The sequence below is a fragment of the Crinia signifera genome, chromosome 12 (assembly GCF_055691185.1).
Source record: "Crinia signifera chromosome 12, ASM5569118v1, whole genome shotgun sequence".
NCBI classification, from domain to species: Eukaryota; Metazoa; Chordata; class Amphibia; order Anura; family Myobatrachidae; genus Crinia; species Crinia signifera.
Window position 1 is genome coordinate 25685510 of NC_139228.1, and position 24278 is coordinate 25709787.

At 45.0% G+C, this 24278-nt stretch overlaps 1 protein-coding gene across 9 annotated transcripts in view; it reads left to right on the plus strand.

The window, feature by feature from the left end:
* MEIS2 (Meis homeobox 2) overlaps positions 1 to 24278 on the plus strand; it is a 158370-nt gene that overhangs the window by 53394 nt on the left and 80698 nt on the right. For all 9 annotated transcript variants that reach the window (XM_083166838.1, XM_083166843.1, XM_083166840.1 and 6 more), the window contains one exon: positions 3915 to 4029. In XM_083166838.1, the coding sequence (XP_083022964.1) occupies positions 3915 to 4029 (115 nt within the window). The remainder of the gene's footprint in view (positions 1 to 3914; positions 4030 to 24278) is intronic.

Here is a 24278-nt window from a genome sequence, read left to right on the forward strand (position 1 = left end):
TGCCGGCATCGTTAAGGGAGTGTAGGATTGCGCTCACACTAGGTGGGAGGTGGGACACTGGGTGTTACAGTGTATTAATTACTGTGGGCTATTAGCAGGTGACAAGGCAGCTGTTTCACGCCTGCACCCACCTTGCTCCTAGGCTTCTTACAGTACATACCAATTTGCTGCTTTATCACCCGGAACGGGCTTTCTCTTCTACCCACAAAATAAAAACTTGGTGGCACAAGTTTAATCACTGGAATTGTTCCTTCCGTTACTTTGGAAAACCCCATTGATATAATTTCATATGCATGTGGCTCCTGGCATTTTTCAAACACAGGGCCAGATGCACTAAGCTTCAAAAGTGATAAAATGGAGAGTGATAAACAGCCAGCCAATCAGCTCCTGCCTGACATTTTTCAAACACAGCCTGTGACATGGCAGGTAGGAGCTGATTGGCTGGCTGTTTAGCACTCTCCATTTTATCACTTTTGAAGCTTAGTGCATCTGGCCCACAGTCTGTAAAATGAATCACAGAAGCTGATTGGCTGGCATTTTATCTCTCTCAATTTGATCTCCGAGATTTGATAAATAGTAGTCCCAAGTCTGCAGCAGTCTGATTGACTACCTTACGCCAGTCTGTCTGCACCCGCACTGTTATTCCAGCTACAGCCTTCATCAGGGGCGTAACTAACTATTTAGCGCCCCCCCGCCACACGTTTATTCGGCGCCCCTCCCCCCCCCCCCCCCCCACACACACACACCTAACCTGCCCCCCCCCCCCCTTTTTACCCGCGGTCTGCGTCTCGCCCGGCTCTCTGTCGGGACCTTCCTGACGTCACGGTCCCGGCCCGCTCCTGCTGCTACAATGAAAACTGACTCTTAGAAAACTGTCTGCAGTATGGGGGCAGCCATTTTCTAATTGTCAGTTTTCATTGCAGCAGGAGCCGGCCGGGACCGTGACGTCAGGAAGGTCCCGACAGAGAGCCGGGCGAGACGCAGACCGTGGGTAACTATAGCCCCGCAGCCCCCCCGGCGGCGCCCCCAATTTCTCTGCGCGCCCCCCCCCCCCCCCCCACCACCGCGGGGGCTGCGGAGCTATAGTTACGCCACTGGCCTTCATAATAAGTACCGGCACTGGCATCCACTCCGATTATCAAATGTTTTATCTCCCCATCGGTAATAAAATTCAGTCAGAACTGACTTTTATTTCCGTTGGAGATCACCGAAAAGCAGAGTCATGTGACTCCAGCCGCCTACCCCGAGTAGGGAATGTCATGCCTGCGTTCCCAAAGGAATGCCCAGCGTTTTCATGGGGACGCCCAAAAACCTTGCGAAAAAATTAGTATACAAAGGAAAACCTAATCCAAAGACTATTTAGGCCCATGTGATAGAGATTCTGGCACAAACCATTGATTATATTACCCAGCATCCCCCTTGCCTACAAACCCGGTGCCTGTATCCTTGCCTCTGCCGTGCCTCCTTGTCTCCTGGCTCTTGCTTCCTTGTCACATTCACATTCTCTTATGTTCGCTCTGTCACTGTCTGTCACATTTCAGTTAATTCTTCCACTCACTGCAGTAGATTTGCATGTGATTGTGTATATGAACAGCAGGGGATATTGGCCCCGAACTCAGTGGGATTCAGCTATTTATTGTAGAACTTCTAGCGCTTCCTTCTCGTGAGCGTTCCACCTCCAGGATTGCGTTTCCCTGCAGGTTACTTATGTCACACATAGCTGTAACCATGACCGCTATATACCCCCGAATAGCTGCCTGCAATAGCACATGCCTGTTGTGGGTGATGCACAAGAGCTGGAATATTAATTCAAAGGTGAAATTCCTTATGTCAGCATGCGCGTAGCATCTGCTTTACTCTCCAGTCCCCGTGACGTCATGTGTTGTACAAGGAGGCTGCTTGCCATCTGGCTACCCCAACGCCAAATGGCCCCTGAAAGACGTAGCAGTACGTAGATGACTAAGCCGTCTTCACAGGACCATGAATGGAGATGTTAGAAGTAGTCCAATTGTAATTTTACTTTGTTGATGTTTCTGTTGTTAGTCCTATTTAATATAGAATATTGAAACTATATATATATATATATATATATATATATATATATATATATATATATATATATGTCTATACTTTGATATTTAAGTGAATCAAGTATTTATATATTGACTCAGTGGTTAGCATTAATGCTTCGCAGTGCTGAAGTCTAAAGCTGGCCATACATCAGAAAGATATTGTACCCAATCATACAATCTCAATTGATTGTAAGATGGATTGTATGCAGATTGTGTGCACATCTTGTGTACACAATCATACAATCAATCATAAGATGGATTGTATGACTGATTGTATGATGGATTGTATGCAGATTGTGTGCACATCTTGTGTACAAAATCATGCAGCAGATGGATTGTATGACTGATTGTATGATGGATTGTGTGTAGATTGTGTGTCCAAAAACCACCAAGGACTGCTGGGGATTTCAAGGGAAATTGTACACAATCATGAGTGCAATCGATCTTAAGATCGATCTTTCTGATGTATGGCCAGCTTAAGGGATCAGTTCAACCCAAGGGCATGTCTGTGTGCAGTTTGTATGTTCTCCATGTATATGTGCCGAATTTTGGATTGTGACACATAAATTAACTCGTGTGTGTGTGTGTGTGTGTGTATATATATATATATATATATATATATATATATATATATATATATATATATATATATATATATGTATGTGTGTGTGTGTGTCCATCCATGTGGTTGGGAATACAGAGGGAGATGTCTCAAACCTTTTTTTAAGAGGGCTGCAGTGATCAATTTACTAAGCCTTGGAGAGAGTTACAGTCCAACTACCAGCATCTAACTGTCATTTTTAGAAACAGCATGTAACAATGCAGTTAGGAGCTGATTTGCAGGTATTTTAGTGAGAGATAAAGTGGACTGAGATAAAGTACCCAGCACTTGTCGAGTTGCAGGCTGTGGGCCGAATGCCCCTTTTTAGAAAATCGCCGCGTTCATCTGGCAGCCATTGAACTTGGATTCCATTACACCCGGCCCTGTTTTTTTTTTTTTTTTAAATGACACTTGGGAGCTGATTGGCTGATTTGTTTTTATTTTTATTTTTTATCTCCATCCACTTTATCCCTCTCCAAAGATTAGTATACACAGTAGGGTCTCATTCAGACCTGATCACAAAGCACCTTTTTTTTCCAAATAGGCAAAACCATATGTACCGCAGGTGGGGCAGATGTAACATGTGCAGAGAGAGTTAAATTTGGATGGCGTGTGTTGAAACTGAAATCTAAATTGCAGTGTAAGAATAAAACAGACAGTATTTACCCTGCACAGAAACAAAATAACTTGCCCAAATCTAACTCTCTGCACAGGTTACATCTGCCCCACCTGCAGTGCAGCATGGTTTTGCCCATTTGAAAAGAAAAATATATTCCCTGCAGATTAACAAATTGATTGTTTTAGCATTGCCCAGCTTAAAAAAGGCAAAGCATTCTGCAGTTTGTGCATACTGTAGATCAGGCTTTCCCAACCACGGTCCTCAAGGCACACCAACAGTGCAGGTTTTAGTGATATCCAGGCTTTAGCACAGATGGTTTAATCAGAATCACTCAGGTACTAATTTAGTCACCTGTGCTCAAGCCTGGATATCTACAAAACCTGCACTGTTGGTGAGCCTTGAGGACCGTGGTTGGGAAAGCCTGCTGTAGATCTCTATAACTAGCTTGGGAAGTTCAGTGGGCAGAATTGGTAGACCAGGGTGCACGTATTCAGTTTGATTCCAGTCTTGCAGCACTGCATTACGTCTCTCACTTATCTTCCTCTTTTTTTTTCTCTTTTGCTTTCCATGGAAATTCTGCGACTTCACCAACCTTGCCCATTCTCGCTACTTTGCTATTCAGAATCCTGCCTCATGGAGAGATCACGATGACGCAGTATCGACGCATTCTGCCGGAACGCCGGGTCCCTCCAGTGGCGGGCATGCTTCACAAAGCGGAGACAACAGCAGCGAGCAAGGTATGAAACCTTTTCCAATGTACGGTGTGACTAACTACAATTGCCGGCAATATTTATTTAGTTAGTTCTTACTATGTACAATGGCCTAATATCCCTTTTCCATTGCACGGAAAACCTAGGTGATTGTTGGGACTACTTGGGTCGCAGGATTTTGCTGTTCCCGACAGCATTGAAGGCGGATTCTGATAAAACAGATTCGACTTTAAAACTAGTCGGATCTGTTTTGTCGGAAATGGCCGCGGTTTGTCGAATTCTCTGACTTTTTAAACAATCCGTTTTCGCCAATCCTCTCAATTTCCAACACTCGACAGTCGGAAAATTGAATTCAGACTGTCGAGTTCCTGTTAAACGGAGCGAAAACGGGCTGGGATTCCAACGGTCAGGATGTTCCAACAGTCGGAATCCTAGATTGAATACCTCCCTAAGTACTTCTGGGGGAGCTGAATCTCCAAGCACCGGCTGAGGGAACTCCGTTACTCAGGCCAGACTCTGGGTTTTTGGTGGAAAAAGGGTATTAGAGTATCATTTATTTATCACAAAGTCCATTTTATATTTTGCTGCTACTTATTACACATCCAAATGAATCCATAAGAGGTGAATGTACTGTATTCGGTATTTATGTTCTTCTTTAACACAAGTATTGTTTCATTCTAATGTGCTACGTGTGGTTTTCCGTGTGGATTTTGTGCTGGTCACATGTAAGATCGCTGTCGCGTGGCCTTGACGTATGTGCGCACGGCATTCATTCCGCTTGTTGAACTGATTTTGAATCCTCTGCTCTTGTGTTGACCCCTGCGGTTAGTTTGACCTTGACATTTCCTGTTGGCAAGTGGTACGATCCACAATGATGTTATATTATTGTAATCCCATAAACATATGATATTTGCCATACAATGACGCCGAATGTCACAATCCAGCATGCTGTCAGCGATATCAGTATTGTTATCTGTATGCAGTTTGTGTAGCTGATATGTTATACAGGAGTGTAATCATTCATGCTGGAGCGCACAGAAACATAAACATAGAATATGAAGGCAGATAAGAACCGCACGGCCCATCTAGCCTGCCCTAAACACAAGCACACACACACCTGCACACTAGGGCTATTTTATGTGTCTGGAGACAGTTGGCCGACCAGTATGTGTTTGGATTGCTGGAGGAAACTGGAGAACCCAGAGGAATCCCACCCAAGCACGGGCAGAAAATACAAACTCCACACATATAACCGTGGTGGGAATTGAGCCTATGTCCTCTGCGCAATGCTACCCAATAACTCTATTATACTGCCCTTGAGGTTCTATGTAAAGTGCTAAGGCTTGGATAGAGTACCAGCCAAACTGTCATTTTTCAAACGCAGTCTCTAATATTAGTTAGGGGCTGATTGGCTGGCACTTTATCTCTTTCTTCTGTATTGCTCTCCAAGGCTTGGTACATAGACCAGTTTGGGATCTATTTACTAAACTGTGGACAGAGCTGTAGTACCAGCCAATCAGCTCCAAGCTGCCATGTTGCAGATTGGCAGAAGCTGATTGGTTGGACTTTATCTCTCTCTCTCTCTCCAAGGTTTAGTACATAGACCCCTTGACATGTTACCACCTTGCATTGCATGACACCTTCCCTAGAGCACTGGAGTTTTGTGAACATGGAAACTGGAGTACCCAGAGGAAACCCACCATGCTATGTCATGTCTGTGAGCAGTAAGAGGGAGACCCTTACTGCGTTCTGACGTCTATATGTGGGGAGATGTCTCAAACCTTCTAAAGAGGACCAGAGGGAGATGTTGACCAATGCAATCTATCAGACGATGTAGAGTGTATTTGTGTTATGGAATTTGTGCAAACGCTTTAGCTGCAGGAGAGGGACCTGCAGATCCCTTTCTTTCTAAATTGTTGGCTTTAGTATATTGATCTATTTCAGGTCTAAGGGTAGAGGTTCCCCATTGGCTAATTATATACTGGGGGCCCTGTACGGGCTGTGCGCTATGCATTTGTTGGGCCTCTTTGTACTCCTCTGTACAGTGTGATCTCTGCGGTGAGTGTGTGAGGCCTGACTGGGCTCTGTGGAACCTGTCTGTTCGGAACGCTCTGTTTGCTCTTCTGGGAACATTGTAGATGTGTGTGGAACTTGCCACGGCCGTGTTGTGTGCCACATCTCAGGCCCCCGACTCTTGTACCAGGTTCCCAAAAGAAGAGAGCTGAGTGTCTCTCCTGCCTTTAACCTCTGAGACTTCGGATTGTAGTAGCAAACTGTGAGGTTCAAATAGAAAAGGCAGGAGCAGATTCGGGAGGTCGCTCCTTACGCCTCCCTCCCGTGCTCTGCATTCTGTCCTACCTGTGTGTGAACAAATGTGTTCGCTGCCGACACATTTTCAGCGTTCTTCTGTTACTAATCATTGGACGGCTTTTAATTGTGAATGTCTCTTTAAAAAAAAAATATATATAAAGTAAATAATTTCAAGTATGTTTCCCCCCCCCCCCCCCCTCAATTTGTGCCGAAATTAATTTAACTCCCTAGATTTACTAAAGCTTCTAAAAATAATAAGAGGGGACGTTGCCGATAGCAACCAGATTCTGTCTATCATTTCTCTACTGCATCCTAGAACAGGAATCTGATTGGTTGCTACAGGCAAAGTCACCAGCTAGTTTCCCATCTGTAAAATGTTCCATGCTCTCTTACTGTAAGTTAGTATGCAGTTGGTTACTACTAGCGATCATGGGAATGGTAACTAGAATGTTTAGAAGCCTATTTATTAAGCTTTGCATTTTTGCTATGTTATTGTAGTCCTCTTTGCTGGTATTCACCTGCAAAAACAGATCCGTTATCATTCAAGTCAGTGCTTTTAATTATTTCCTCTAATAAAAACTCATCATTTGGACATTGCAGGGTTGAAGGAGATGTTGGTACTGGGTCATTTGTACGAACACTATAACTGCAGGAGAGGGATCTGCAGATCCCTCTTTTTCTAAATGGTGACTTATAGGGCAAAGATGGCGTTAGACTATGGAGCTTTTGAGATATCTCCTGCATTTAGCCTTTGGTCACTAGCAGGGCTACTATAATGATGAACTTGTTGGAAAATGGTCATGCAGAAGTATGCCAACTTGGAGAGTGTACAGCGCCGCTTATACTAACAGCAGCATAGAATAATTCCTTGGGATGCACAAAGAGGAGAGGGGGGACGCTGTGGAATTCTTTACCCTCAGGAACAGGTTTTGCTAAACTGCCCGGAGGGTTCACACACAGATCACAAAATCAGATTCCAGCGCATTATTCACACACCGCTGCTGCGAGCCCTTTATTTGTGTTATTATTGCGTTAAATATTTGTCGTAACCATGTACAGGCTCCACTTACAGCAGGCACTTGTGTGAGAGAGGCCCCTGTGTGACTGCTGTACTTTGCTTACCGTTGGCCAGTGATCCTGCTCCCCGCACTCACCGGCCAGTCTCTCTGTTACCATCGGCAAAATGTAAAGAAATAAATATTGAGGCAAGTCTATGAATGGTTACTATTTACCCACGTTATCTGTGCTGCCAGTAACCCTATAGTCTGTACGTATGCATATATACGTACAGGGAGCGATCGCAGATAAGACACACCTAAGGCTGCTGTTTTCTCCGCTGCTGTAAAACCTGCGCACCTTAAGTCACAAGGGAGACGGCCTCTTAAAACCATATATATTCCCGGATTACATATTATAATAAGGCATATTATCTATAGAATAGTTTTATATAAATCACTGCTTGTGTTTTAAGACTACAGGAACGCCAATGGAATTATTTTATGCTGACTGTCTATGCGTAAACCCAAAAGGCCTATGTATCAAACTCTTATACTGACACAAACAGCGGTTATCACCGGAGAAAGGGCCTGATTCAGTTTGGTATGCAAAAGCAAACTCCTTTTAATGGACAAAACCATTCTGCAATGCTGGTGGGGCAGATGTAACATGTGCAGAGAGGGTTAAATTTTGTGAGTTATGTTATTTCTGTGCAGAGTAAAGACTGGCTGCTTTATTCCAGGGTTGTCGACTTTTACAGTCTCCTCTCCGGGAGAACCCTGGAGAGGAGACTGTCAGCTGCACTTCTGGGGGTGGGGCTGATGGAGACATCATTAGTCCCTGCCCCCAGTAATGCAAATCCCGCAATCTGCGGGTCTCCGGGGAGGGGGTGGTGCTAAATAGAAACAATTTGCATAGTTAGCCCCATCCCCTCCGCAAATCGCGGCAATTCAAAACTCTGCCAGTGGGGAAATGTGGGGATCCGCTGGTATCCGGGAGATCTACCTTTCCGGGGGCCGGGAGTGGGACCCGGTTTTCAGGACCCTCCCAGCCATTCCGGGAGGGTAGGCAACCCTGCAATTTAGATTTCAGTTTGAAAACCCCACAACCTAAATCTAACTCTCGCTGCACATGTTCTATCTGTCATTTTAAGTACATGGACCCAAGAAATCACTGATTTCTCCAATATTTACATAGCTAATTACAGATACTGATACTGATTGCTGCACCCATGCTTTTCTATCAGATGGTAAAATGACCACCCAAATGATAACGCTCCTAAAAGCAATCTGTTCCCAAATATATATGTATATACAGAATGCTTGGGTGGACAGTGCTGTATAGAAGGCTACTTCATTATAGAATATTAAGGGTTAACCATGTGACAGCAGTAGCAAAAAAAAAAGCCTCATTTGGGCATAGACTGAATTCCAAAACAGGCTGGGACAGCAACTGGAGTCCTGGAATTGCAGACACCCCTTCACTGCTGGACCCTACATTATCCCATAAGTGTAAACAGCTGCCTCCTTCTATACGTTCCGAGGTTCGAAGCGTTTGTCGCTCCACTGATGAGCAGACTTCAGTTCTCATTACGACACCATACTCTACAATGTTTTGAGATGTCTTGAAGATTGCTTCCATTTTTGTTTTTGTGGGATAGTCATTTATTTTTTTTGTTTTTTAAATTTTTTCCGATGGACGCATAAATTGTCGCATGCATCAGCAGAGATGGGATCAGACCAGTCCGAGACAGAATATAGTTCATTTCAGCTTAAATGTGTCATTTATAAAGTTATTTACAGCAAGCGAGATGAGATGTCTTGTAGGTGTCTGCGCCTGCTCATTGCATTTTGATGTGAATGCTGTTTGACGTTTCCGGTGAATGATACGTATGCAATAAGTGGTTGTATTCACATGCAGTGCACTTCCAAAGCTGTACGGCTGAGCTTTAACATTCTCATCTTCCAGTTTATTGAGAACATTCTATAAAATGATCGGTTGGTTGCTACGGGTTACTCCTCCAAGTCCAGTTCTACACTCTTTAGAAGTTTTGATACATACCCCGCATATTTCTTACATTATTTTTTCCCCAGTTACATAACATCTCTCATCGCTACTATTTTTGCCGATAAGAGGCGGAGCTTTGGGGTGATTTACCAATGAGATCCAGATGGAAAAGATGTTCGGTTGGGTTCATAACTGCCAGAGTTACTGCACATGCTCATTTAAAATTCATAGAGAAAAGGGAGCTCAGAGGATCCCTCTCCAGCTGGTGACATAGGTACAAACTGAATGAAGTATATTAGAATTTCAGCTCTATGGAGCAGATAGATCAGTTATCATATTTTGTGCCTGCGCAGGTCGCTCTTTATTTATTTCCAAGACGTATTTGCAGTGAACCTTTCTCGCCCCATTCACTTTTAAACTATAAAATGCAAATAGTGCGGGCGAGTGAGGCATTCTATACGTTAAGTTACTTGGAAACCACAGTGTTGTGAAAACACAGATTCCTTTCACTACGTCTTTTTTTTTTTCTTTTCTCTTTGTGGAAGAAGAATTCTCTTGAAGCCTGTTAGACCTTAATTTAAAGGTATAATTAAACGTGAATGTAGCCTCATAAACAAAAGATAAACAATAAAACAGCCGCATTCCCTGCTGCTTGATAGTTTTGTCAGCCAGCTGTTTTTGGCCTAGTGATTTTTCGCTCTGAACGCCAGCGAGCGCTGAGCACCATGGACACAGGTCAGGAGAGGAGTGTTCTGCACACACACACACACACACACACACACACACACACAACCACGTTCTCATCCCTTTAGATTATTACATTTCCTCCGAATGAAAAAGGATGCGGCCTGGCGGCGGGATAGTCATCAGGCTGATATGAGACTTCAACAGATTTCTCTGCTAATTGCTCATTTTCCTTTTTGATTGGTTTGGGAGCGTCACGAGTGGATCGGAGGGAAGCGGGACAGTGGAATTAAAAACAAAAGGGCGGCACGTTAAAATCAAATGCAGGTAAAAGTGGCACATTTAAGCCTTCAGGCTCCATGAAATAGGTGTGATAATTGTATTTTTTTTTATTAACCCTTTCTGTGCCGACATTGCTGTGAGAGATCGTCAAAATATCCGCAAAAAAAATGGCAGCGCCTCTCACATCGACTGTTCTTTTTTTTTTTTTTTGCAATATTTAACTAGACTTGACCTGGCCGTATTTGTATTTCTTTATACTAAAAGAACAGTCGCTGTGAGCGGCGCTGGCATTTTTAGCAACGTTGGCACTCAAAGGGTTTAATAATTTGCATATGTATCACATTTATGTTGGCTCACATTTGTTATATAAATTCAAATTAAAAAATGTAATAATAAAAAAAGATGATATTTTCCTATATAAGTTAAATTAGGTTGGTCGACCTGAGTTTTTCAGTTTGCTTCTTTAACAAAGCACCTTGACGTGGCAACAATCGGCCAATAACACAGGTTATGGCTGCTGTGTGAAAGGGGAATTAGTAACTAGATAACATTTCCAATGGTTGTAATGGGAAATGTGATCTGGACAAAATTACTAGAAAGGAAATAATAATAATAAAAAAACACAGCAGTGAGCCCTGTGATAATAACGCTAGCTTCAGCGTAATCAAAGGGGTCACTGCAGATCCCTTACGGGCAGAGAAAGCTGTTCAGCACTGCTGATCAAAGCTCCCTGCAGTAAAGTAATGCTGCAAAGCCCTACAGGAGCTCCGATCACCGATACCTTTGTAAGTGATTAGGCCAATTAGGGTGGGGGGTGGTCACGAGGGGGGGGCAGTGATAAGCAGCAGCGCTGTCGGGTGGTGGCGCATGCTTAGTATATTAGAGTAATTTTTATGAACAATACCCCAAATTGGCTGCGTAGTGGCATCGCGGCTTCTCTTGCACACTATGTGATAACTAATACATCCATGCGATGTAATCAATTATCACATTGCAGTCTGCGCCGATATTATCACAACTCTGATGCGGATGGTGGTAAATCGGCCTCTGAATCACTTAACACATCAGCGCTGTACCCAGATGCTCGGTATGAATCTGTGTACTCCGCAGAAGGAAAGTTACTTTGGGAATTTATTGCATCGCTGTCACGTCTGCGATTCGCCCCTCTCAGACCAGTCTGCACCCAGAGCCTGCTCACTTTCCCTCCTCTGCTGAAAGGCTGCTACAGGCTCCCACTACCTCTCCGTTTGTTTTCATGCGGTTCCATGTACATGATCATCGATACTCCCCTGGTGCTGGTCGTTCTAGTAAAGCGGACGCTCTGTTACTTTCCCCGGGTGGGGTCTGTTACTAAAAGCTGAGAATAGATGCATTAAAAGCAGAGGGAGACTTTCATGATACCATTAGCATAAGAGAGGGTAAATTATTCATGCAGAGTGAGAGTTCATGGGTTGGGGGTGGGAGTATGGTTAATGCATAGTGTTTTCAGATGTATCACTCTCTGCTGGGTACCTAGATTTACGGGATTGCTCCTATGGTTGCTTAGAACTGGTCCCTATCCCTTAGCTATCAAAACTCCCAACAGACTTGTCTGGCCTGGATCCAGCAGGTGATCAAGCAACCAGCAGCTGATGATGATGTGCATATATATATGGTACCTTGCCAGCAATAGAACTATATAACAGCAGCTAATGTAAGACTATGCCATAGCGCGGCCTGTATTGGTATACCGCTTGATTTTCTTCTTCCTTTTTAGTAACATTTATTTAACATATAACATTTTAGGAAGTGCCGGCGTTTGTCTCCCTAATCGGTGGCTTCCGGGGCTGCGAGTGACCTAGTTGAGGTCTGCCGGGTCAAGCGGAGATGTAGGCAGCCGTTTTCTGATTCATACCTTTCTGCCCATTTATCAATGAGTTTTAGCCATTTTAAACTCTTTGCGTATAATAAATGGTGCTTCATCCAATCAACACCCAACTGTCATTTTTAAAGCACATGACCGTTACGAGCTGATTGGCTGGAGAACCATTTCTCAAATGCAATGAGTTTTCATTAATTAAACCTTGTCGATAAATGGACCCCTTTGGGACTATTATTATTATTTTTATTTGATTTCTTAAGACATTATATGCTCTAGTGAGGGAGTGAAAACCAATTTTAAGTTGGGTCTCAAGGTGCCCATACACTTACAGGCCGGGTCTTTTTTTCATACTAACCTCGTCCCCCGATGTCCAGGGCGGCCTCCGGGATCCTCTTCAGTGGCATCTCTGTTCCCAGAGTGCACAGTCAAGCAGTCGCGTAATGCACCTCCAGGACCGGAGATGCCACTGGGGAGGATCCTGAAGGCCACCGGGGGACACCGTGGACGTCGGGGGATCATATTGGGGCACCACCACGGGTCCAGGTAAGTATGGGAATTTTTTCCCCAAAAACGAAGAAAAAAAATCCCTTATTTCGTGGTCCCGAGCATTTTGAATAAGGGATACTCAACTTGTAATTCATTTGGCCCATTTCCACATGATTCCATGGAGCCGATAATTCGTAAATATATGTCGTATGGGACTTGCCTCCAATTCATGATCACGTGCACATCGGATCCGTAGACCGTCATGACTGCCACATGGACTTGTTGGATCCCGCAGCCATAAAAGGACCACATACAATACATCTAGGTGGTTGGGAATTGGCAGGGTATCTTATGCGAGGTTCGGGGGCCTTTACAGACTTGACTTGTTCCCTTGCATTTAGACTTTGCAGACTTTTTCCAGTAATCTTAATATACTAATAATAGTAGTAGTAATAATAATAATAATTTTATTTATATAGCGCTCATTCTCCAACAGGACCCAAGGTGCCTAATAATTAAGTACGGTGGTACATAAATTGCATGAAAGGGTATTAGCATTCCTAAGAGCAAGTTCTAGTGCCGGGAGTAATTAGAAGGTAGGAGGTCAGGACACTGAAGGGTTCTTAGTGATGGGTCCTCCCATAGCAGACAAGTCTAAGCAGACTCCAGCCGCTGCGTTTTATAATGTAATGTGCATTTTGTAGCTTTTCCCCTTTCTTAGTTCACAAATACTATTTACACTTAACAAATATATTATAGATGGTTAACACTGAAAGGGAAGTTACTACATGGTTTTGACTCCGAATTGTAAGACGTTGACACTCCTGTCAATCACTTTGCGAACGGCTAGTGAATGAAAAAAAGTAGCTGGCTTTTATTGCTGGAAGGCGTTGAGCACGTGCACTGCGGTCCAGGCGCATCCGCAGCATATCCATATTCAGTAATCAGTATTGGGCCCCATATCTGCAGATTACTAAGCGTTCATGTCCGTACAGGCAGGCCAGCAGCAGCTATCAGCACACAGTGGCCTGTGCTTGTCAGGGATAGGGGAGGCTGTATAGGAAGGATATGGGTGGCAGGCATTAGTCATTGCACATTCTTCAGGTTCGATGGAACTTGGTCAGTGGAAAAGTGGGAAGTGGGAGGTAATACGGAAGAGGGTCAGACACCAGCATGGGAAGGAGCACTCGGCCGTCAGGGCAGGATTACAAACACAACTTGGCTGGAAAAACCAGTGTTGTGAGTTGTAATAAGACATTGTGGCTTTACTTGGTTCTCAGGTCACATCTCCTCCAAGCATTTCAGCCTGAGTCCACCATTAGGTTAAATACAGCCGAGAAAGTTACAGCTAGGCTGCTTCAGTGGCAGCATGTTCTGTACGTCTGTGTCCGGTATATTTATTTATTACCAGTTATTTATATAGCGCACACATATTCCGCAGCGCTGTACAGAGTATAGCTGAACATTCACATCAGTCCCTGCCCCAGTGGAGCTTACAATCTATATTCCCTACCACATGTACACGCACACACATTCATTATGTATATTACTACTATGCTTGCGACCAAACATACAGATGTACTACTGCGGCTGGTCTCCAATTGGCCACGATAATACTGTAGCTGCAAAAAAACCCACATTTTTATTTGCCCGTGGAAAGCGGCACACCTACTGTATGTTTTTTCTCTGCATTTAGAGCAGGAAAAACCGGCACTTCTCGTGAATTTGGGTTTTGCATGTGAAACCACTCCCCGATGAGCGCCAGTACCTAGCCGTAGCAAATTACTGCAGCTGGTTAGGTACCGGTCTGTGTTTGGTAAATGCTAGTTAGGGGCTGCTCTGTCGACTTATGTCTCTCCATGTCATAGTATGTCAATCTCTTTATATCGTACAATTTATATATTTTTTTAACATCCAGAACTGTGACCTTGTAGGCGGCTATAGGTGACGCGGAGCAGCCCAGTTACCTACAGAAATGAAGGCGGAGCCCAGTTACCTATAGAGATGAGGGTGGTACCCTAGTGGTGTTCATCCAGCACTCCGCACATTAGCTGCACATGACCCCATGTAACCCCTGGTATGCATTACACAGCTGTACCCCCCCCCCCCCCCCCCATGAGTGTGCTCCAGCATCCGGCCACTGACCCCCATGGACAGCCCCTGCCACCTCTGGGAGTACACTTCATTACAGCCCATGTATTGACTCTCTGCTGGACTGATTTCCTATTGATTTGTGTGGTGTTCTCAGCACTTATTGCCTGCTCCCAGGGGTATACTTCACACTGCACTACCATGCCGCTCTTTGTGTAACAGGACAGGACTTCCAGGCAGACCCTCAGCAGATGCCCAGGGGGGTCCCAACACTACCCCTACACTCCTATCTGCATTATGTCCACATCACAATCGCTTGTGTGTAGAACATTGTGAATTCCCAGAACCCCACCCTGCATATATTTGGCGCATATCTGTACACAGTAATTACGCTGACGTCCGGTATTCGTTGCCTCTGACGTGCCACTAGCTGCAACTCCATATATACGTAGGAGGCTTCAGACTAAACGTATGCACTATTTTATAAAATTGTTCTGGAATTTTATGCACTTAACATATCTTTGTCCAGCAAGGATGGGGTTAACCTGTTTTGGGATTTCAGGAACGGACCTATTGTGCCTGGCTGTCATCACCCCCCTCTTACAGGCACCATTCAGCGTGGCAACCAGTTCCCTTCCTGTTACCTGATATAGAGCCTGACGTGGCTAATTCACGGACTGGGTTCCCTCATCTGTCCTCTGCCACTTGAATCCCAGAATATCATTAAGAACAATTTGTTAGCAACTAATAACTCCTAAATAATATGTAAAACAATAGGTATAAAACTCAACAACCGTCTAAAAAAAAAAAAAAAAGGCAGGAGCTAGATATAGCACTAGCGCCATATAGTAACATAGGATATTGTATAGAATAGTATGTTGTTTTTATGCTAGGATAAGTGATCCTGATACTACAGATACAATATAATAATAAAAAAGACGCTTCGTAGCATAGCACAGCTATACCTAGCGTGTCACACCTTCGTTGTCACCTTACATGACAGCTGGGTCCCACACCGGTACATCTCCAGAGTCAAGCCAATCAGCAGAGCAAGGGGTGGACAGACTCCCTGCTTTCCAGGTCTCTGTCCCACTCTACTGATTGGATCTGCAGGGGAATAGTGATTCCATGCCATCCATGGTCTGCCACCCATCCCCCTGGTTTTCATTTGGCAGAGTAGAGTTTGGAAGGGGGGGGGGGGGGTGAACAATGATTGGAGGGTCTACTGTCATTAGGGGTTGCCCACCTCCCACAGATTTTACATGTCCTTCACTTGATCAAGATGAGAACATTTGGGATTTAAAGCTGAACTGTTAGGTTGGCACATTCTCCAACTCCACTAGGGTGGTGGTGGTGGTGGTGGTGGTGGGGGGTGGTGGTATGGTGATGTATTAAGCCTTGGAGAGATGAAGCAGAGAGAGAGATATAGTATCAACGAATCTGTTGCGATTTATTTTTCAAAAACTCTTATCTCTTCATTTTATCTCTATCCAGTGCTTGATAGATTTTCTCTCAAAGTCTTGGCGGTATCTTCTGGCCTGTTATATGAAGGGCATCCTAAGTGGCTCCTGGCCTATCATGTGAAAGACCAGAAGTTGTTGGGTTTACAGTCTGAAGGGGAGATTAAGTTAGGTGCGAGCAGAGCAACAGAACCTGGCGGATAATTGAATTTCCCTTTCGATTTATTTTTATGTAGAATAAGGATGTGTCCGGGATTTGGTACTGTATTCATGCATTTATACATAGGTAATATAAATTATTGCCACAGGGAAAACGATCTGCTTAGTTTTCTGGTAGCATATTAAGGGCCTTATCAAAGAGTTGCTGATTGGCTGGCCCACCATTTATTTATATCCGCATACGTTTTTAAACTGGTTGCATGTGATAAAACCCTTTGAGATATCAGCTGCTAAGTACCGCGCTCCACATCTGTTGGCGACTGCGAGGTGGCTAAACGGAACCTCGGAGATGGTCCGTTTTATGTGAATGACGGTGAAATTGGTGGTGCCGGCCATGGTCTAAAGATGCTGCAATCAGTATTTCAGCCCCTACGGATGCTGCCAGTGGGCGTTTCAGTCCTAGCACGTATGGACATAGGGATGTACACAACAGGGAAGGACTCCATAGCGGCATCTTAGATGGTGGACAGCTACGTTACTGTCTGCATCCACCTCTGAATCGGACGGTTTGGTTTCCAGCCTCTTGTAGAACGTAATCTCCCTTTTTTATTACGGTGTCCCATCCCGCTGTTTTTGCACCAGGATTAAAGTTACTCTTCCTCACAGGTACTTATCAGTGAGTACAGTAACTTAGCCCCGGACAAGCAGCTATCATTGACCTTCTGAGATGTCATCGTCTTGTCTGTGTTAGGAGCCTAGTGCCAGTGTCCACCAGAAGTATCGCTCTATTCTAAAACACCCCGTCTCAAGAGGTTTCCTTGGCTTCCTGTCTCCTTCCAAACACTAACTTGTCTGCCTTGTTGTGCAAAGTCCCTGCTGACTTAACCTTTCACCTCATCTCTGCCCACACCTTCCTCTTCTCCAGACATTATTATACAAGAATCTCAGATGAGTCTCTATTCTACTGGACACAAGGGGACCTTTACAAAGGCTGTCCAGGAGGCCCATCTGAAAAAAAAAATGTTTTTTTTTTTCTTTTTTTTTTTGGTGCGAAATTATGCAGAGCCTAAATCCAAAAGTTAACGAGGGCTATATGCAATATATTGTTCTTTCAGCAGAATAAGTAGAAGTCCTTTCTATCTCTACTTATAATGTTACGATGTTAAGTGACGTTAGTTTGAGATTTTGCAGCAGTGCCAACAAGCATGGCTTGTTTCTGCCATAACTTCCTCTACCGGTGTACACTTTTTGCATTGACCCCTTGCATATACAAGCTGAGCCTTAATTAAATATTAATTAATAAGGTCTCTTTACCACCTGCCCTGTGATGCCACGTATCCTGCACCTTTCAGATATCCAATGAAATTTACAACACTACAGAGACACGCTTTGCAGTCACTTTAGAAATGACATGGTCCTACAGTCTCGGCTAATGCGCCAAGCATCTCCCCTAACCACTAAATCACTGCCCAAGTCAGCTCGGTCTAATGCATGTAGATTGTGTTACAATCAATTACCTAGATCCTAAGTGTGTTCTCCCCTCGACTGCCCGTCTGACCGTCTTTGGAAACCCATCGTGACGGTTTCCAGTGCCTCCATGGAAAATGTACGGTGCGCCTTTAAAACAACACATGGTACTGACATAATCCCATGAATTTATGGTGTCCGATCTGCATACTGTCTTGTTAGTATGTTGTACGGAATTAGCCGCGCAGCTACTCTTACTGGTACAGGAGCTATTGATATACTGTCTGTGCCTTGTCACTTTTAGGGCCTGTACTTTTAAGTCGCTGGATAAGCATTTGCATGGAGATGACCTGCCCCTGATTTCCTCCAATGCCCAGAGAGTTTTTAAAAATTGTCTCAGACGTTGTTGCGGCTGGATTTTAATATTGATCAGTTGCGCCAATCTTACATTGTTTTGCTTGCTTAATGCTGGATACAATATATGGGGTGAATCCAATTGCAGGCACTTTACAACAGTTCTTATCTGCCCAATTTTGGCTGTAGCCCCATAGGGCCGTGTACAAAGTTGTGCAGAAAGGAGACCGATGACACAGATTTCATAATGCTGTGTGTATGCCGCAGAAAAGTTGTTGACTTTGCATCGGCTACATCTATCTTAAGCGCGAGGAAGGAGTTTGCTAGTGCGTACGGATGGATCCACCTTTTAAAGAACCACACTGTCTGTTTCTTGACGGAAACTGGGCTGTCCCCTTGTGATCACATGACTCGGTTCTGTCCAGTAGAAGTGTCTCTAGGTGGACTTGTGAGGATGGGGGACACACACGTATGTTTCAGATGATCTTTTGCACCCAAAATAGGATGGGTGCGAGTCCACCTACTGCTGATAACAAGCTGCTGCTTTGGACAACCATATTATATGTCCCTCAATTAATGCACCACAAAGAAATACAGAACAAGGTCTTTGGGTGACTATATTTTCCAGACTTCAAATTCCATTCAATGTCCTATAGATTCTGCCCAGCATTGCTGGTTATTTCAACCCACCAGGACTGATCTTTGTGACCAGTCACGGATCCAGAGGTGGGGTCCATAATTTAAATTGCAAAACCAAACCAACTGCCAGTGATTCCCAACTAGCGATGTTTGCCAGTATATGGGGTGGCATTTGGTGTGCCCCGACTTGAAATTTCAACTGCGCTACAGCCCCACCTCCTGGAGCCACCACTAATGATGATGACGACTCCATAGTGTATCGCCGTAGAAGCCGGTGTACCTCTATCTAATTAGATAGAACACCTATATTTCAGCAAGATCCACATTGCAGTTGATAACGGAAAGGGTTAAACACTCAATGAGGGGGCTGAGAGTTTATAAACCACAAGTTTATTTTAGATTTTGACTTGAGACTGCAATTGTGATGTAACTGTCAGACTAGAATAGAAGTGAACCTTGAAGTTTACATTTAACATTGTGATCTTGATCTCCGAGAGAGAGAGAGAGAGAGAGAAAACTGCTGATTGCAAGTAGGAGTTAATGCACTTCATTTTTCCCCGCACATAACAGGCAGCGTTTATATCTGCTGAGCAGTTTGAAGTCTGCTGAATAGTTTATTTTGCAAGTCAGATTGGGTAAAGAGATTGAAAATGAATTTCGTGTCATCCAAACGCCGAACCTTCTAAGTAAGTGGCGCTGTGCGGAACTCGCCAGGTTCAGGTCGTTCATGCGGAGATGAAAAGTAAAAAAAAAGAAAAACCCTAATAAGCTCTTCCGTAAACTGACCAATCGCCTTCATCGCTCACAGTCCATGGCAGACCGGCAACGTCCGATGTAATCCTTCATGAAGGAATAGGAGGAATATTTAATTAGTAGCCGGTTTCCGATGTCAGATCCAGCCATTACCTGCACAGCTAGCACTCAGAGCCCCGTGGGACTAATTCACAGGCCAATCTTCTAATTCCCTTTTCCTGGGTGATAAATTGCCGACACAAGTCAGGGTCAATGCTGCTTCTCAAGTAGGGTCGATATTAATAAGCGAATATGCTACAAGTGATCCATACAGAAGTCCTATACATCATCCGTGGTATTGACCCCTATTCCGCTGGAGAACGAGGGAGCAAATTGGTATGGAATATGCTGGAGTCGCCTCCAGCAAGAAGAGGGTTAAAACACATTCACACAGAGCTTAATGACTGTGGCTTTCATGTCACCATAATTAACGTTTTGATGACCGGTCTCCAGCGTTGACCTGGGGTGACCTTGTGGCTGTTCTCAGGTCATTTCTCCAGTCTTTGCTGAATAACCCAGTGCCCATTCAACATATTGGTTCTGGATGGTCTCGGGGATCACAGCCAGTCCTGAGTCTTCATAAGTAGCACGGAAGGCTTGAGGACAAAGGTGAGGTCACAGGTTAGGTCTGCAGGGGATCCAGAAACATGGCAGACGTGTGTAGGAGACAGGAAACTAGGGAAAGCCTCTAGAGAATTGGTTTCAATTGCACGTCTGCTTCATGTACATGTCCTGGCCTTCAGACACCGTAGAGGTACATAGTAGCTCTGGGCTAACGGTCTCTCTTGGGCTCTGGACATCCCGGTGGTGCTCGACCTATCCAGCCGGCGAACATCATTCTAAATGACCATTACTCTGAAGCATTTACCAGACTCTGGGACACTGGAGAACCCAACCCTTCTTGGTGTGACCATGGAGCCTCGTTCTCCTGAGGGAGTATGGATCATTGGGTCAACATGCATTGGGTCGACACCTGAAATAGGTCAACTTGTCTAAGGTCGACAGGGTTGAAAGGTCAGCAGAAGCATTAGGTTGGCTAGAGCAAAGTCAAAAGGTTGACATGATTATTTTTTTTTACAGATTTGACCCCAAAGTCGACATGAACACCGCCTAAATAAGTGGTGGCTAACCTTGACCCTCCAGCTGTTGGTGAACTACACATCCCAGCATTCCCTGCTACAGTTTTACTATTTGGCCATGCTAAAACTGATGCAAGGCATGCTGGGATGTGTAGTTCAACAACAGCTGGAGTTTCAAGGTTAGCCATCGCTGGCCTAAATGTACCACGTCCGCTCGCCATGCTTCGGGCACGGTGCCCTGTTGCACTTGTCACACTATTTTATACTCCCACCACACCGTAGTGGACGGTATATAGGGTAGCCAATCCTGGGATCTGCGGGATCTGGCCCCCAAAATGCCGGGATTTGGAAATTCCAATCCCGGGAAAATACCGCGCATGCGTAGTCTAATGGCGGGCAGCGTCTGAGCACCCGCTCAGATGCTGCCTGGCTTCTCCCATCCCCCCTGGCAGTGCGGCTCTGCACAGCATGATAAGGTCACACTGCGCAGGCCACACAGCCGCACAGTCTGCCCCCTCCTGCCGCGTCCTGACTTCTGCCCGGCTCTTGGACATACAGCCAAGGCACCCACCCGGCTCCCAGCAACATCCCCTGCCCACCGGCTCCCAGCCGCACCACCTAACCCCTGGCTACACCGCACATATAAGTAAATATGTGGGCGAATCCCGGGATTGAAAAAAAAAAAAGCCCAGTGATTGGCTTCCCTAATGGTAGGGCATGGAATTCCGCCTGTCAGCACTTGTCACCTCCAAGAGACAGTGAAACTGTCGACCTAGCCATTGTCAACCTAATGCTTGTGTGGACCTTACAACCCCTGTCAACCTTAGCCATGTCGACATATTTCAGTTGGCGACCTAGGCCTTTAGTGATCGACTCAATGAAAGTCGACCTACATAGGTTCCACCTAGTGACCGTATCTCCTCCTGAGGTTGGGTTGGTTTGCAGACAAGGATTTCTATGGGCTAATTACGTGAATGTAGGCCACATTCTGTCCCGTAAGGACATCTCCTATGTAGAGGTCTTTTAGGATTGCTCTTTTTGTCTTTTTCTTTTTTTTGTAGTCTTAGCACAAAACCGCCTGCACACCCGAGAAACTGATTTCTCTGTTCTAGTCGGGTCCCTGGGGGCTTCCCACTGATTTCTGCTTCTCTGGAAGTTGCAGCTGTACATGCGGGGTGGGGGGGAAATAAAGGAACAGAAAAGCAATGTAGTTTGTGTAGGCAAGGCTGTGTACCATGCCTGCGAGTTCAGAGCGGCGGCAGCTGTATTACTCACTTTGTATGTGACAGTACAAAAGAGGGCAAGTCAGCAGCGAGGATCGGCTAACACAGCAGCACGGCAGCACATGGCCTGACTAATTTATGAGCGAAAAACTGCTCTTCCCTGGACAGACGCGGGCTGCAGTTCTAGTAAGTTTTCATTGACTTCTCCAGCATCACTTCAGCCACCAGAGATCATTTTCAGTTTGAACTATATCAGGGTCTACGCTTAATCAATACGCTATCGGAAAAAGAATTAATTACTAAAGCAGAATAAAACAGCTGCATTTTAAACGAAGGATCCATGGATCGTCTAATCTTCCAGTTCCCGGAGCCGCTGCGAGCTTCCTTCTGGCTTCTATAATGAGGAGCTCTGAGAATTTCCTTTTTTTACCCCCAGCTCCTGGGATTATGCATTAAGTTTATTCTCTTCTAGCTCTTTTGTCACGAGTACAACTTATTTCAACATGCTAAACGGGGAGGGGGGGGGGGGGGGGGGGTGGAGGAGAGAGAGAATCATCTGCATAGCACCAGGCGTGGAGATCTCAGCTCTGACCCAGACCCAGTCCTGGGACCAGACGGTAGGGTGATGGGTAGCTGTAGTAGAGCAAAGCGTTGCGGCCGTAGATTTGCAGATGAGACCTACCATATAGCGTGTCAGGCCGGGCCTTTTATCAGCCCTGGCCTGTTGTGATGGGATTAGGCCAGGCCTGACAGGTGGAGAAACATACACACCTACAGTATGTCACAGTATAAAAACATGATCGGCCTTGACAGTCACAAAAGTGACATTGTATTCAGAGAGCCCGGCGCCTCGTCTGCAGGGTGCTACATTCTGCTCCAGGCTGTACAAGCACAAAGGTTGTTCTGATATATTATATACAGGACTCTATGGCGAAGCATTATGAATTCCATGTTCCTCCTGTGTTACAGTACAATTGTAGCATCTTCTTAGAAGGCCTTTATGCAAGGGCGTAACTAGTATAGGTGCAGGGATTGCAGCTGCTATGGGGCCCGAAGCTGAGAGGGGCCACCTTCCCTGTCACAGTTACATGTGTTATATACAGGGGTGTAGCCACCATAGGTGCAGGGGGTGCAGCTGCTATGGGGCCAAGAGCTGAGAGGGGCCACCTTCCCTGTCACAGTTACATGTGTTATATACAGCGGTGTTGCTACCATAGGTGCACGGGGTGCAGCTGCTATGAGGCCAGAGCTGAGAGGGGCCACCTTCCCGTCACAGTTACATGTGTTATATACAGGGTTGTTGCTACCATAGGTGCAGCTGCTATGGGGCCAGAGCTGAGAGGGGCCACCTTCCCTGTCACAGTTACATGTGTTATATACAGTGGTGTAGCTACCATAGGTGCAGGATGTGCAGCTCCTATGGGGCCCAGAGCTGAGAGGGGCCACCTTCCCTATCATAGTAACATGCGCTATATACTTTTTTCACCATTGGGTGGTAAATACGGGCCCTTACAACATTTTGCTATGGGGCCTACATGTATCTAGCTACATCACTGCCTATATTACCCAGCGCTGTATATCACCAGTACTGCTTAGCAAATTCGTATCATTCAACTCCTACTCTTATGCATCCTGATTACAAAGTACCAAAGGCCTATCACATACTTCTCAATGGGTGTTTACTGACTGGCACACTTAGGCGCTAATATATCACTAATGAGTTGCACTTTTCTATTCCAGGGATATCGGAGAATACTTAGAACTAAATGAGAACCTGCATACGTTGGCACCTTGCCCCACGAGGTACGCCCTCTTTGCCACTGTACACTTACAGTCTCGGATTAAATGCTCTCATTAACACCCCACCACCCCCCAAAAAATCAGAGTGAGATTTGTGCGCTGCGGTGACTGTAGGTTGGCAAGCCCTAATTCAGGGTGATATCCATTTTTTACTCCCCGCGTGAAAGAGGAGCCCGTCTGTTGGAAATTGATGCAGTTTGCTCTGCTAATTTTCATGCTCATTCCAATTAATTTAACACGACCCAGATTCCTTCCTGAGGCTCATCCTAATTAGTCAGGCAACACCTAGAACAAGTTCTGTTTAATAACATAGTGGAAGCTCTGTTTTGCGAGAGAGTTTGATGCTAATAAAGATATTCACTGATGTGGTTTTGATATCAGATGTCAATTATAGTATGTAATTTAGCGATGTCCCTTGTGCTTCAGTGTGCTGCAGCAAGCGAAGCAGCGGGGCGCTGTCCTATGTTTGATTTCATCGACGGAACCAAATTCACCTTTGGGACCAATTAGTGTTATTTTTCTGGTGCGGATTCCGAGATTGTTCATTTATTCCACTGTAATGAACTGGGAGTAGCTGATAAAGAGT